The sequence below is a fragment of the Leptinotarsa decemlineata genome, unplaced genomic scaffold (assembly GCF_025532065.1).
Source record: "Leptinotarsa decemlineata unplaced genomic scaffold, Ldec_3_MD MMD2_tig00000035_RagTag_RagTag, whole genome shotgun sequence".
NCBI lineage: Eukaryota > Metazoa > Arthropoda > Insecta > Coleoptera > Chrysomelidae > Leptinotarsa > Leptinotarsa decemlineata.
In genome coordinates this window covers 17,950,241-17,967,029 of record NW_027412540.1, presented here as the reverse complement: position 1 = coordinate 17,967,029, position 16,789 = coordinate 17,950,241, and the positions used below count along the sequence as shown (strand labels likewise).

General features: G+C 34.1%; 2 protein-coding genes across 2 annotated transcripts in view; one reads left to right on the top strand and one right to left on the bottom strand.

Moving 5' to 3' along the window:
* The window catches only part of LOC111506527 (uncharacterized), a 408,075-nt gene that overhangs the window by 24,060 nt on the left and 367,226 nt on the right, over positions 1-16,789 (bottom strand). The gene's annotated exons all lie outside the window — the stretch shown is intronic.
* Positions 1,053-6,546, top strand: LOC111506526 (uncharacterized). The gene is made up of 4 exons (XM_023161634.2): positions 1,053-1,497; positions 4,145-4,292; positions 4,351-4,680; positions 6,081-6,546. Exons 1-4 carry the CDS (start codon positions 1,095-1,097, stop codon positions 6,478-6,480), a joined length of 1,281 nt encoding a protein of 426 aa, XP_023017402.2. The 5' UTR covers positions 1,053-1,094; the 3' UTR covers positions 6,481-6,546.

Genomic DNA, 16,789 nt, shown 5'->3' with positions numbered 1-16,789 from the left:
TTTCTCCCAAATTATCAAATGTGGCTATAGTAATTTGAAATCAATATACTCAAATAGGAAGTCATTGAATAAAAAAACGAAGATAATAATATGCGATGTCCTAGTTCTCTCTCACGCCAACTATGCAGATATAGTATATGGCCCAGCGTTACGTTTATCTCATAAACGCATGCCTCAGACTCACTATAGGAACTAGGAGGGAACAACACGTGTCTCATCATTTGGAGAGACTGGGATGGCTAAAAATGGAAGCTCGCCGCATATTTCATGCTCATATTACCTACAATAAGATTATAACAACAAAAGTACCTAATTATCTTCACGACAAAATAAGATATAGAAAAGACATCCATAATTTCGTGAATCTTTTTCTTTCAATATGGCCTGGCTTTATAAATGAATTCCCAATTCAATAAAATCACTCTCCGCGCTAGATTACAGCAATAAACTCAATATTTACCTACTAGAACACAAATTGCCTCAACTCCTCTGTGAATAAAATAATTTTGATGTAAATGAGCATTTCATACAGTTTGGTTTTCATTACTTTTTTTTATTGTTGTTACTACTAACAGAAATGATCCTGGTGCATTTGGCACTGAAATATATCTAGGATTTACGTATGTTGTACATGTACACTATTTTTTATTTTTTTTTCTCGAGGTTGAATGGAAGAGCAATTTCTGATTGACTCATTCGTGACAAGATCAGAAATTGAATTCTGCCTTTTAATAGGTACGTGGGTGGATTGTATATATTGTTTTCCATACATTGCATTTTTTTCTTACCTATCAATAAAAACAGCTATTATTATCATCATTATTATTCAAAAAAACTTTTAGTATGTTTCCTCAACGTTTCTCGTGAAGAGCGTTTATCAATAACATTAGTCCCATTTCTCACAGCAAAATATGATGACGTGAAAATCATCTAATCCATATGTCTGTGAAATTCATCTTCCCATCCCCAACTTTTTTAAATGATTGTTTTTTTATAGGTATGTGATCACAATGTATATTTGTGATCGAAATATACTCCAACTGATCAAAGTTTGTAATTGTCAAAAAAATCCAAACGTAAATTGACACTAAAAAATGGGTGACATATCATCCTCAACTACCTTCTATATTTTGCTGCTTTTCGTGTCCATTTATGTGTTTTCAATATCCTCGTATACTTACACAGCCTCGCTATCGAATGTTGATCTATGGCAGAAGAAGAAAAACGATATTCACTTGACACGTCTGAAGCGAGACGCCACACTGGTAGATAACTGGACACAAAATATTACAATCAATATTTGCTGCCCCAAAAATTATCGGTTGAATGAAAAATTTGAATGTGTCGAAGCAAAAAAGGGAAATTTCACCGAACAATTTGAAGAAGTATGGAAAAATCTTGTAGTCGATGGAAATCTGGCAGAAAGTTTCATAAATTCATCCAGAATCATTTTGAAGTACAACAATAGCAACTTCCTTTCTGCTGACGATAAGTACGGTAAGGTTTTTATTTGAATAGCTTCTATCACGAATATTTTATGAACTGGAAAGAAATATGGAGAAACTTGGGGTGTGTTTATTTTCAAAATACTCAATTTTTTCAAAAAACATTTGTTTGGTGTGATTTAAAGGAGGATAAAGTTGTGCTTCTATGTTACTGAAAACATGCTGCCTAGAGAATTTCAAATCTTTTAAGTATTTCCAGGAATAATCGGTAAACACGAAAATTTTAGAAACAACATTTTCTAGCTCAGTAAGAAATTACGCATTTAAATTAACATTTTTCCTTACATCCCATGTTTCATTTCTGGGTCAACATCATCGATTTTATTTTCTCTTGGAAAACGTCATTTCGGAAGCTCATTTGCCTATTCAGTAATTCATTGAAATTTACGGGCATTGAATTTCTTATATGTCACTGTCTTGTAAATGTCATTTAATTTTTTATGTATCTTCGGGATCGACTATGTCGGTCATTAACCTCGTGTCCTGGATAGGCAATGTTAATAACTGTTGTAGATTATACTTGAAACTGTGGATAGTAGTGAAATAGCAAAGTTGAAGTAGAACTTTAATAAACTTAAGGAATACAAATATATATGTGACAGTCAAACTTTGAATTAAAAATAATTGACAAACTAAACTTCTCAATAGCAACATTTAGCAACCACATAAAACTATATAGGATGACTATAAGCTGCAATTCAGTTCATATTCCAACACTGCCCCTTGAACTGAAGTGCCCAGTAGATCTCTCAGCTTCTTAAAACGAGTTCTGCTCAGTGGTTTGGTGAGAATATCCGCTATCTGATCCTCGCCTGCTATATGTCGTACTTGAAATATACCTTCTTGTACTTTTTCTCTAATAAAATGGTATCGAACATCTATGTGCTTGGATCTTTTATGAAATTCTCGATTGTGAACCAACTTTACAGCACTAGCGTTGTCAATCCATAATAATGGGATGGTCTTCACACATGTATGAATTTCATCAAGAAGAAAATTCAACCAGATAATATCTTTAGCAGCTTCACTGGCTGCAATGTACTCTGCCTCCATCATTGATAATGAAACTGGCCGTTGTTTTTGACTAAACCATGTTAGTGCACCTTGATTTAACTTGCAGACAAATCCAGAAGTTGACTTACGCGAAGATAAATCACAGGCATAATTGGAATCACTGTAAACTTGGAGAGAACGTGTATCAGCTTTATAACTAATGCCATAGTCAGTTGTCCCTCGAAGATACCTCAATATTCTTTTCACTATCTCCCAGTGATGATACTTCGGTTTCGACACTGCTTGTGCTACAAAGTGAACAGCAAAGGCTATATCAGGCCTTGTAGCTACTGTTAAATACATAAGACTGCCTACGGCTGATCTAAAAGGAATATTTGGAAGAATATCCTTATCTTGAAACTCATCGCCAATTTGACATTTCTCAATTGGTGTTTTGACAGGATGACACTGACATAAATTGAACTTTTGTCAAAGTTTTTTAATGTATATTTCCTGGTTCAGAAACACACCTGCGTTTGATTTATTTATTTCAATCCAAAGATATCTTCTTGCTGTGCACTCAGTTATCTTAAACTCAGTTTTCATCTCATTGAGAAATTTCTCAATGCTTTTTAAATCAGTTCCCAATACTAATCCGTCGTCAACATAAATTACAACAAGTAATTGATGCGGTTCTTTTGTGATAAATAAACATGCATCTGATGAACTTTGCTGCAATCCTTTTTTCTTCAGAAATTCGGTGATGCGCAAATTCCAACAACGAGGTGCCTGTTTTAAACCATACAGACTACGCAGTAACTTGCATACCTTGTCAGTACCGTCGTGATAGTTATCCGGTTGCTCCATATAAAGTTCTTTGTCTAGTAATCCCTATAAAAAGGCCGTCTTCACATCAAATTGTGTACTAGAGAAAACAATATACGGTAAATTCTTTATTTCAGAAGTAAAGAAACCTGGAACTGTGTTCAGCTAATTGAATGAGGATAAAAAATTCAAAAATGCCTTCAAAAGAAAGGAAATTATAGCTATATAATTATAATTATATCATAGCTTCCTCGGTAGCTTTCACAGTCGCTTCCTCATTCATTTCTAGTTAAGTTGGCGTATTTTTCCGAACTGAAAGAAAAATAAGTGAGGGAACGTTAATCATCCATTAATAAAAAATTGTGTAGGAAGGCTTTCTGTTGCAAATATTACCTAATTCGGTTGAAAAATTCACAACTCACCCCAAAAAATGTCTCTAGTTCCTTCCTTCCACCCAATACGTTGGCAATTAGGGAAAATAGGAAGGTAAAGTAGGAAAATGAAGAAAATATCTTCCCAAAATTGTTTCCAAACAAACAAATAACTAAATTCAAATGTATCACGAACCAATGAAATAATAATAATAATATATTATGAGCTCCGTCTTTCATTAACTCAAGAAACATTTTTACGTACCAATACGGTTCGTTTTCCTTAAAAAAAAAGTGCGCGGTTGCCGAACTGTATAATTTGTACCTTCATTTACGAACTTCGAGCGATACGGAACAGTTTCGTTGAACTACTGATAAAACAAATAAGGTCAAAAATTGAAGCAGACACATCAAATGTTGGTAACTTATGGAAATCATAATGAGTTTCAGTGGTACAGTGGAGTTCAACAAAACCGGCCTCTCATTATTTTTCTCAACAAGATGGTAGTCTTTTGGAGCTGAATCTCAAACAGCAGGAGGTACTTTCGAAGTTTTCTTCTGCTTCATTCTGTCTTGATCGAATCAGAAATGCAGAAAGGTAACAACGAATTAATATATTCATTTATACTGTCGAAATATAATTAAACAATTTTCAGAACCTTTGTGGCTATTGTGACGCCATGCGAAGAAGTTATGTGCATACAAAAATGCTGCAAAAAAGGCTTTTACTACAATACAATTCAAAATAAATGCTTTGCTGAGAATGAAAACCAGATGACCAGCTTCAAGCCAACCTTTTTTAATAAAATCGAGGAAATAGGAATGAATATATCACACTTTATAATAGAAGGGGTTCCGAAATGTTTTGGCCCCGATACTCAGATCAAGATTTACGAAAGTCCTTCACCAATTTATGTACAATGGAATGGTTCTCTGTTGACAGTCGACGAATTTGAAAATGTTTACTATTTTTACCACGGAAAAAAGTAAGTTTATCATTCAATGGTATACTGATGGGCTTCGGAAGATTACTGAATATTTTATCTTCGTAACATATACTTATCATTTATCTCATTGAGCATTTTAATAGTGGGTAGGTATTAAATTCTCATAAATATTATTGCATTAGAACGAAAACGTTATTGTCAAGTTTGTGATTCTATATATTTTATCATAATTTTTCCTCATCTGTTTAGAATAATTTCCGTAAACTACTGCAAGAGACAGATCAAGACAAAAACGTCAGTCATTCCTGAGAATTTAGTGTCTACTATTTAGAAATTATTAATTTATTTTCAATACAAATCATTAAATTATAAAACATGTCCATGCATGTCTTAAATATGTGTGAAAAATTTCCATATAATTTCAGTTTGTCCTATAGTAATATTTTCTTTGATTCGTAACTGAAATTCATTTTGATAATAATCAGTAAATTTTATTTTTTAACTCGTTTTGTTTCATACCTCTTAAATAACTTCGATTATCTAAAAAAAATACATTATTTCTGCTTCTTTGATGAGTTAAATAATAAAAACTGTTTCTGTAAGTGCAATGGTTCAGAAAATAATGGTGAAAAACTGGACAATATAAATTTCCATAATTGAATGGAACTGGCCGATACTTGATGAAAATTCATATTAAAACTGATTAATAGTTTATTGTATGACTTTCACTATAAAAGGTTTTACAAAAACCGCGGTTTTTGTGAAACAATTTATAGTGAAAATCATACAATATCATTTCACTGAACATAAATATGGTGCATTCTTTTGCAGGCCTTCAGCACCCCCACTGAAAAAATACAATATTTTCTAAAGAAAACCCGATTTGCTTGTATTGAGTAGTTTTTATATAAATTTTCTGTTTATCCTAATCCAAAAGTACTTCAGAAGGATTTGTCGAACCTAATTTTTAGGAAATATTTGATAAAATCATAAAATACCAATGTGGGGGAGCAGCTTTTTGACTATTCGCAGAATTTTGTTGAATGGATCAAGAACTCTTTCATTCGGAGAACGACTTCCTGAGAACAACTTCCTGAGAACATTTTTCCAAATGGATATAATCTCCAGTGATTCAAATCCAATGTGAATCACTACTTTCGCACAGACACCGCTATAAGAGCGCCTTAAGGGTTTTTCTGTAGTGCTTGTGTTTTGTCCTTGAACTAGCTTTTCATCTTAAGGAAGGGGTTGCATTAATTTCATAGTTAGTTTGACAGCAACTGTACTTGTTTTTAAAATTTAATGTTGAGGAAGTTGAAATTCTCGATTTTTCCATTACGTAGATATAAACGATTTTGTTTTTATATACTATATTTCTAAAAACAGAATACAAACATACATGTCTGAGTACATTCAGAAACTCCAAATTTTTTTTACAGATATTGTATTGATTTGTTTTCTGATGGCACAAAAAATAACACCTATGTCAATGGGTTCTACTGTCAAAACGACACAATGGTCAAATATCCTTTTGGAACCAATACTGGTATGCCGAATCTTGAACCGAATGCAATAGTGGATGCTCAGAAAAAAGAAAACTTACCTGAGGGAAAAGTGGAACATTTGAAAGATTCAATTGGAGAAACTTTAGGGAATGTTGGCAACAAAATTGAAAACGTTGGGAAAAAGATTGCTCAAGTTGCTGTTGCAGCAAAGGATAAAACGAGTGAGGTCGGCAAAAAAGCAGTTTCTCGTCTGAGCCAAGCACGTAGCTGCGGCGAAATGTCAGTTACTTCTATGATTCTTGGAATGTTTACCTTGGTTAAATATGCATTTTAAATGTATGTTTACTTCAGGTCAGATGTAATACAATGTTTCTTTAATATACGTTCGTTAGAAGTTTAACTTGCAAGTTTGGCGAACTGACATTTTTGAAACTAACCGTGATTTGAATGAATTGACAGTAATTTTTATCTTCTAGTTTCTAGAAAATGATTAAAAAATATGTATTTCAAATGTATGTTTCCTTCATGTCAGAGGTAATACAATGTTTCTTCAATATACGTTCGTTAGATGATTAACTTGTATACAACTAGTATAACCACTACTTTTTTATTACTTTTGTCATTATTTTTTATACTCCGTAGATTTATAGGATGATTGATTCCAGTCTTGAAATGTGTGAAAGATACTCAGGAAGTAATCGGAAGAAATTTATCGGAACCATAATTACCCAAAATAAGGTTGAATACTTGAAAATCGAGTCAGAATATATTCGTTTTCGACGACCTTGTCATCCTTCAAACTGAAGTATGCAATTGGAAAAAAAACAACGCCCAACACCAAACTATAAGCTGTCAATGATTTTACCGAATTAGGCAATAGCAACAATTCGAACTAACAATAATTTCCGAGATAAAATCTTAATCGTCGGGGCGTTCTTAAGTAACCAAATGGGAAACAATATCATTCAAATAATAAAACAATCACAGCGTCTGGTCTAGAAATAGTAATTCAAGTCCGAGAAAAACGTAATTGATCCATAATGATAGCAGAGAGACCTCATCTATAACGATTTCTCTTACCTATAAGTCGATCTACACAATAATAGTAAATAGTTGGTAGGTATCCATTCATCGAGACATTCCTGCAATTGGGTCAAGAATCGAGTTACCGGGATCGTAAAAACTAATGCTTGCATATATTTCTCGAAGGCGTATGCCTATACAAAGTGTACTCTGAGACAGAGGTTCTTTTTGTCAAGCTAGTTACTCAATTTCTAGACAAGCAATTTGTCCAGATCGTGATACGATCTGAGGCTATATGTTGATGATGCATGTCTAGCACACTCATTGCAATATTTTTTTACCTGTAATTCCTGAGTGTCCTGGCACCCAGTTGAAGTTGAGATTATTGATCCATTTTTTTGGTTCACTGTGCCAAATGTTTTCAAATGACATGCCAAAATCGTAATGATTGTGGAACTCGACACAACAGTCATGGATATCGTACGCGCATGACACAAGCAAATGCACAACACCTTCACAATCGCTAAACTTCACAATCACTACTTCGCAGTACAACTAGAATCCTTCTCCGACCGTATCACTTCGATTACTCGACTCAACACTATCACATCGCGTCGACACACTCCTTTCATATCGATAAGGAAGGTTAGAGTCTAGACTCGAAGCGCGTGGAAAATTGTATCTCTGTATATAGACTATATACAAAGATTTTATTATTAATAGGGTATTTCCGCTTGTCGCTGAGAGATGGCGTCACTGTCCATGATTGAGTTGTTTCCTAGAACTGAATAGGTACCTAACTAACGCTATTTGCACACACACCGATTTTGGACGGCCGACTTTGTACCGGTCGTCCAAATTCCAATAGTGAACCACATGTGGGAACGGGACCTTGCACACATGCCTACCGGTGATCGTCGCCGGTAAAATACCGGTGAGAAGCCGTCCACTGCCACTGTATCGCCGGCAGTACCGGGAAGTAGTGGCGTACATGATTAAATACACTCTTGCATACTCACCGGTTTTTTACCGACCATTCCAGTCTCCAATGTTCCGTGAAATTGTAGTTACTACGCATTAACTCCGTTCTGGTAGTGCGTGCTATTTACGACAACAAAGCAACTGATTGTTTGACCGATAAGAATCCGGTGAGTGTGCAAGCACCCGCTACCAATAAAATATCGGCCGATTATATACCGGCCGTCCAAAATCGGTGTGTGTGCAACTAGCGTAACACTCTCTCGCTTGTCTAGGCACGCGATTTTTTCTGCGACATTACGATCGCGGGCCGACTGCTCTAAATGGTTCTGAATGGATCCTATAGGTCAGGACTTTCCTTAGGGTGTTTGAGGTACTGTAGTGTTTTGAACTATAGGGAGAAGTTATTTAAGAAGTTAGATAAATATGAAATATATTTGAAAACAATAAAGAATGATATACGACGATAAAACAGTACTTGTATTATACTTCATGAGCGTGTGTCACCCTTAACTCATAGTTGAGAGTGATGATTGTTGTATCGTTGCCAAGACCAGGCTGTGGTGCTGAGACTGAACTGTTTTTGTTTTTTCTTTTCTCAAAACACGTCTGAAAGTATTAGGATGTTAATAAATCTATCATCAGTCAATTGCAGAAATACGTACCCCAAAAGCTCAACGGGTTTACCATAATTTTCAATAAATAAAATGACATTAGCTCAACACCGCAACTGGGAGCACCCTTGTTCAATTCAATCATTTCTGTTATACTTGGCATATTTGAATTCGTTGTTGAAGAATAGTAATCTTTGGCCCAATCGAAATAATATTAATGCATCCTTCGAGATGATTTTTTTGAGGTCGAGTTAATTCGTTCAAATCCCTTTGGAAGAAACATGTTGGGTTTTTGTTTCGACCTCTGTATCCATCGAGGGTTCATGTACTCGCATCTCCAGTTCTTTCTATCACTTCAAAGAAATTTCACCATCTCCGTAAATCCAAACGGTCGAAAACAGCCATCAGCTGTAATTTGCAATTACATATCCGCAGACACGTCCGTTGTTAACAGAAGTTTGCGGCTACGTGACTGAATGTCTCGCATCTAAGGTATTGTGTATGCGAACGTCTAATGTCATTGGTTTACTGCACGCCATTTAGATAAAATTTTATTATATGCATTTTTACGTTTTAATCGAAATAGTACATCAATGCTCGATTCTATGAATTCTGTTCTCGGGCCGTGAGAAACCACATATGCTTTTTTGATTTGAGAAAATTGTGATTCTCACCGCAGTCTTACAGAGATGAACATATAATTTGCAAATAAGGTGAAGCTTTTTTATGAAGTATTTTTATCACGTTTTGTAAACCATGTAGGAATGATTCGGATATTCATCGAACAATTTTCAACAAATGCCGCGATCTGATTATAGAAACAACTCGGTGCCACTGCGAACCTTCTTTTGAGCAGTTAATTATAAACTATGACACCAGTCTGTGGCTATAATAGAACCTCAGGATGATTATACGTGTTGTGTTTCTATTCTGTGCTCTCTGTGCTAGGTTCTGTGTTCTCTGTTCTGTTTCGAGTTTTGTGTCTGTGTTGTTTTGTGTTTTGTATTTTTTGTTGTGTGTTATTAGTTCTATATTCCGTTTTCTACTTTCTGTTCTGTGTTTTATGTTCTGTATTATTTCGTGTTGTCTGTTGTGTGTGTCAAGAGTCTAGTGTCTGGTTTCTCGTATCTGGTGTTTAGTGTCGTGTATCTACTGACCACGGCTTCTCTGAGTGGAGAGCATCTGAAACGTCCAATTTTTCATTACTCTGGCGCATAAGTCTGGCTAAATTTGACTGATGGCATGAGTTATGTTGGCGATGAGGACCATTGTGGTTTGTTGCTTACTCACATACACCTGCGACTTAAGAAAATCCCACAAGGGTCAAATCACACGATCTCAGTGGCCAGTTCACATCACCTACATGTGAGATGACCATGCCCTCAAATCGCTCGTGCAAAATATCCAATGTGCAATGGCCTGCTCCGTCCTGTTGAAACCACATGTCGTTGATGTCCAGATCATCCAATTCAGGCCAAAAGAAGTTGGTAATCTTCGACCTATAGTGCTCGCTGTTGACACCAGTCGGTGACTATAATAAAACCTTGGGATGATTATATGTTTTGTGTGTTCATGTTCTGTGCTCTCTGTTCCAGGTTCTGTGTTCTCTGATCTGTTTTGAGTTTTGTGTCTGTGTTGCTTTGTGTTTTGTATTTTTTGTTGTGTGTTATTTGTCCTGTGTTCTGTTTCCTACTTCCTGTTCTGTGTTTTATGTTTTGTATTGTTTCGCGTTTTCTGTTGTGTGTGTGTGTGTGTGTGTGTCTAGAGTCTAGTGCCTGGTGTCTCGTATCTTGTCAAATCTGGTGTCTAGAGTGGTATATCTAGTGTTTAATGTTTAGCGTTCAGAGTTTAGTGTCTATAATTTGATGTATAGTATGTTTCCAAACGGTGGTTTTCTTTGTGATACTCCGTCATCGCCCATTGTTAATTTGAATTGTGTGATGAATAAAATGTCGAAACAAAGAAATAGTTCATTTAGTGAATTTTCTCCTAAGTAGAAATATTGCCAAGTGTATTGCAATTTGAATACTATTATATTCATAACAACTGAAGACTCCAAAGCAAATAACTCTATCTCGAATATAAATAGAGAAGGTCAGACAGATTATTTCAAATCCTATCACGTGCCCATGTACTTTTTTATTGGTCGGTCAGTTCAAATCATCCATTACTGTTCTACTGAACTTATTACTATTAGAACTAATTCACTGCGATTTTGAGCCGAAACAAATATATTTATCAAACTGGTAATTATTCGAAACTATTTTGAATGCCCGAGATCACTGAGCGGCAATCTCAACATCAAAAGAAATAGGCGCAACTTTTCATTTGTCTGTGATACAGATTTGCGAAGTATTCGGTTATGTTATTATTTGTATAGCTCATTTTCAATAGATCACTCTATGAAATGAAACACTGGAACTTACTTCGAGAATAGTGGGTGAGTTTCAAAACTACGTAACACTATTATTTATTCTCACATCAAATACTTTTAGAAATTATAATATAAGAACATGAAACGATACTGTCTCTGCATGCGATACTTTGATTGGCTTTCTAGTAAAAGGATGTTCCGAGTTCTATGATCGGAGATTCCCCGCGATAGCAGCTTAACGCCAAGTAATGTTGCCAGACTAAATAAAAACAAATGACGAGAAACGACAACGATGAGAATTTTTTTGATTGATTAATTTTATAATGTAATATCAGATATATTCATGAATATTTCATTAATATGCTTTCGTGCGCCGAAGAGTGCAATATCTTTGGATTGGGAATGTTATTTAAAAAAAATATAGGTTTTTTTATATTTTTTGTAAAATTATATTCGGCTTTGAGGCATGAGGCCCTTTGCACCGCTAGGCCTTACGCCGTCTCTGTTCATGAAAGTGCAAGTATCAAGATTTTACCTCAACAGTGTACGATTATTTTTTAACCGAATGTGAAAAATATTTTTTCTGTCTAACTTTATTACATGTATCCGACATATCTTTTCTGCTCGTTGTTGTCCAATTTTCCCACAAGAATATGATCATTCGTTTTGACATTCAAACATTTTAAAACATTAGGGCGCTCGTAAAATCTTGACACAAAACCACACCCCTTATTTGTTTATATCTCTGTGTACTTTAAGGCGTGTCCCTAGCAGTTGGCAACATTTGTTCTTTTGGTAAAAATGGTATATTGAAATAATTAGCATCTCCTGTAAAATTGATTAACACTCTCGAGAACCTACAGCCCCTAACAAAATTCAGCATGGTGGTGAAGCAATTTACACAACCGTCAGGTAGAAGATTTTGAAAAGAAACATATATAACACATGAAAAATATGTTACAATAGTTTCTAATTCTAGTACAGGTGATTTGAAAATTAAAACTGTTGGTTATTCGATTAAAAAAGCACGTTTATTGTAACTGATACTTGTTCTTTTATGATCAACCTCATAACAAACAAGACACATTTATTAATCTTCACCTGAAATATTTTGCTTTTAGTGAATTATCGATTATAGTTCCTCATCCTTTTTGTCTCTGCTCTTCATTTTTCGTCCAATTCATTTATTCTTTCAATTATATTTTCTTGTTCTCTCTTTTCCTCTTTTTGTTATGTATTTTTGTTTTAACTATTCTTCCAGTTATATAATTTCAGTATTTTTATCATTAACTGTCTGTACCGAAGTCTATACCATACTAGTTGTTTCATTCAAAATGTTTATCAAGTATGGATTTTTGGTTTACGTGTTATTTTATTTCTCAGTTTCTTACGATCATTCAAGTGTTTCGACAATTTTTCTAAGAACTTCATTGCCATTGCCACTTTTTCGTATGTTTTTCGTTAGACCTACGTTTTTTCCTAATATTGTGATTTGTTCTTTTCAGATTGATTTTGCCTACGTTTGTAATCATAGTAGTTACTCAAGTTACAGTATGGTGGTACTGTATGCCACCTCTCCTATATTTATTTCTCAGTGCATACCACTGATGATGTCTACCGCAGTAGTAGACGAAACGTGTGATACTTCAGGTCGCATTCGACCACAGTGTGCTGGTGCGGTTTGTATTCTTTAATCGATTCTCTATCATTTCCATTTTCATTTTGCTCTCGTTATCGCCTTCCTCCAGTTGTGAGTACAATTTGGTTATATCTTTCAGATGCACTACAAAATAACAGTTTTGCTCATACCATAACTAATGAGTCTAGTATCCTAAAAGCTTCGCCTGGATTCTAAACTTGAGTGTTCACAGAATGGGGCGTTTCAAATATCGGTCTTTCTAAATACCGTTCACCAACTAGAAATCAATTATATTTCTTATTGATTATGCACAAATGCGGAATACAATGTTCTGAAATGGCTATAATTAATGAAATTCCCGTTGATTGGTCAATGATCATACTATGATGAGTAGATGTTATCAGCTATTATTAGGTTTCTATGAAATACCAGAATATATCATATTTGAATAGGTGGGATTCTATAATCAATTAAGTCGTATTATTTAAAATTTAAATTCCATGTGAATGCGAGTTCTTGGAGTGAAATGTTAAAATCAGTCATCATTCAGAGTCGATTGGAGATACAAAATGTTTGAAACTCGGTTTGAAATTTTTTTCTATTATTATTTTTATTTATTTCCTGTATATTACTGACATTTTACTCATTAACATTATTATCCGTTATATTATATACACTCCACTTCGATTATTTTAACTTCACCGATACGTCATCAATTTATGATTATAGAAATCATACACCCTCTATGTAACATCTCTCTCTATCAACCGCTATGAATAGATGACAATTCGTTAACATTTGTCTTCTAATCAAAGACTTATGTTATAGTGATGATCAATTAATACTCCTAACAGTGGAAAGAGATAACCAGACAGCCGACAGTGTTTTACAATTTACCTACATTTGCCAGACATGATATTGACAGTTGACAGTATCATTGTTTTATGTTATTGGGTACTGTTTTCGTCAGTTTTACAGTGTCTCTGCATCCATGCACGGATGATTTAATGGAAACTCGTTTGTTAATATTAATGTCTGCAAATGTTTTGGAAACATTGCAATGCCACCTTTTTCGTTAACTGTCACATCTACATAAAAACTAACTTTTGAGGTTGTTAGGATCCGACATTTCCATAGATTTGAAAATATTAATTTATTGTCATTACCCACACGTTATAATTTTTATCGGGATATTAGCCACTTCGTCCTACATTTGACCACAATTTCGCGATTTATTTCATATGCACATCAACGATGACGTATCGGTAAAGTTAAAATGATCGAAGTGTACTAATTTTTACACCATACACCATCTGGTAAATAACAATTCTAAATAAAATGTATACAGGGCATTCCAACCAAAACTTGACCCCCCTCCCCCTGTTGGTCAGAAAAGAAACGGGCGTGTAATCGAAAATTTCAAAGAACACGTCAATTTTCATTTCTAGGAGGACTAATTCTGATACAGAAATCAGATATCATTCACAGGATTGCTACACAATATAGTGAAAGAAAAAGGGTAAATGTCACTCACATAACATTATCATCCTTAATGGCGGATATCGATGTTTCGGAATGAGACACTTGCCTTATTGCCTCTTCAGCACCAATATGGTATTTGAAAAAGGTGTATTTCAGGGTAACAATCGGGAAAATTTGATTAAAAGTCAAAATTCGAAGGCGGCATTCCAAACAAGTAAACAAAAAGGTCATAACTTCTCCTTCTAGGCAGAAGAGTTACTTAAATATTTGAGGTTGAAATAAAATCATGTACATACTGATTCTCTGTAATTACACGGAATTTTGATCATGGGTGACTGAGAAGGTCACATCTAAACTGCGTTCTTAATATATCTCATTAATCCTTTCTCCAGGCTGTAGATCGAGTCTACTGAAAATTCCAATAGTTCCTCTGACAGAACAATTATAATCTTTAGCATCGCAGTTCGTTATTTATCGTAGAAATAATAATACAAATTTACGACCACCATATTTATACGTGAAAACCTTAACCTTCGTATAATATCGATAGGCAGTTAATCTATGTAAGACATCTGCGTTTAAAAGCCCCACATGGAAATAGAACTAATTCTAATTATTTATTGGCAGTTAAAGTCTCGGCTTTTATTTATTGCCGCTAACTTTGAGACGTTTACATCAGACATTCTGGATGCCAGACTTTTTTATCGTCATAATCTGAGATAAATGGCGGACAGAAGCCAAAAAAATTATTTTTTCAACCTATATATAGAATAGGAGATGTGGTAGGAGTTTCATAAATGAATTCGGAGTTATTGATTTCCGATGTGTTTCCTGGTAAGTTTCAGTAAAAGTTGTGTGACACTAGACCAAGCAATGGCATTTTGGCATTATAATTGAACAATTTATTAGTACTGTTCCATGCACTACAACATAGTTGTCAATACTTAAGTACTTTTAATACAAATATCATACAAGGTTTTTTGTACCTAAAACTGTCCTGTTTTCAAAATAAAATAGATAAATTTAATATTTCTATAAAAACACATTTTGACATTTTTTGTCAGTTTAATGTATATCATACATTTGCAACATAATTTAATTGTATCTATATCTATATTATTCATAATGAAACTTTCTTGAAAATTAAATAATTATGTTTTGTTTATTGCTATTTTGTTGAAAACAATCGTGTTGAAAATACTTTTAATTTTAGTGTTAAAAATATTTTCAACACGCTACTTTGTAGACATCATCTTTTAATACTCTTGACAACCATTAAAAATGTCACTTTCAATGACAGTTGTACAAAAATTGATTTTATTTCAAGTGTACTTCATTATTTTGACATTTCAGGTTGATAAGTCATATAGGATCAGTCAGCTACAAGATTCATAGAATATCTCTGGTATAATCGCTTTGACTTCATCACCATGTGAAATATTTTGTCAAAAAACTCCCAACTTATGACAACCAAATAATGAAGAAATATAATGAACTTCAGCATTTCATTCACAGAGGTGCGAGTAACTCAAGTGAGGCAGCTTGACCATGTCAAGTTGCCACTTCAATTTTTAATGTTGACAATTTTTGCAATGAATTGATATGAGGTGAAAACAATATTTTCTGTTAATCAAAAATTTCAACAAAATACGCGCGACTGTATTCGATTCTAACACCATCTATCGACATGTGTACAAAGTTGGGTTAGTCTCATTTATCGTGTCGAGAGTTTTTGACAAAACAAAAGCGAATCAAATAAACACCAAGGTTGAATAATAAAAGATATGTAAAAATTACCGAAATTAAATCTGTTCACCAAAGTGGTAGTAATGTTTTGAAAATAAATGTGGTTTTGTCTGCAGAGTCGCATTCAGTTACAATCAACGGACGCTATATGGAGAAATAACCAAACTGGAATCACTCGATTGAAGGCAATAAATAGTGCATTTATGAAAAAAATTGGTAGGTTTTAAGATACATGTTATTGTTCAACAGAAACATAACGATAAAAAAATGCCTAATGTCGGATAACTCAACTCAAACCCCGTAGTACTTGTATTTTGAAACACATGTTTCAACAGTTTTGTAAATTGTTTAGTTAAAATATCTCAACATCTTCCAATATACTTTCATGCAGAATTCCTTAGGATGACAGATACACGCTACATTTATCGTGGAGGTAGCCGCCCCCTTTCCTCATGAGTTCGATCTTCAAAATTAATTATTATTTCCAAAAAGGATTATGCTTTGGCTAAATTGCAGATAATACAATGTATATTGTAAGAATAAGTTCAAAGTTCAAAATAGCAAATTAATGTTGGATAAAATTCGAACATACATGAATGTTTCTTAAATTGTATCCCATCCCATGTATTGATATTTTTTGTAATTTCGTTAATGGGCATACTTTGATTAATTACACAGTTGATATGAGAAGGTAGAGACAAATCTCTATAATATATTTTAGTGTTAGTATGGCGTATTTTACACATATTTTAGCAGCAGATTTAAGTATTTTCACATTTCATATTTC

What these genes read in the sequence shown, in the direction of transcription:
- LOC111506526 (XM_023161634.2), top strand. Translation starts at nt 1,095, where the DNA reads ATGGGTGACATATCATCCTCAACTACCTTCTATATTTTGCTGCTTTTC. An exon ending in CGAATCAGAAATGCAGAAAG is followed by an intron (nt 4,293 to 4,350) that starts GTAACAACGAAT and finishes AACAATTTTCAG; the next exon opens with AACCTTTGTGGCTATTGTGA. An exon ending in TATTTTTACCACGGAAAAAA is followed by an intron (nt 4,681 to 6,080) that starts GTAAGTTTATCA and finishes TTTTTTTTACAG; the next exon opens with ATATTGTATTGATTTGTTTT.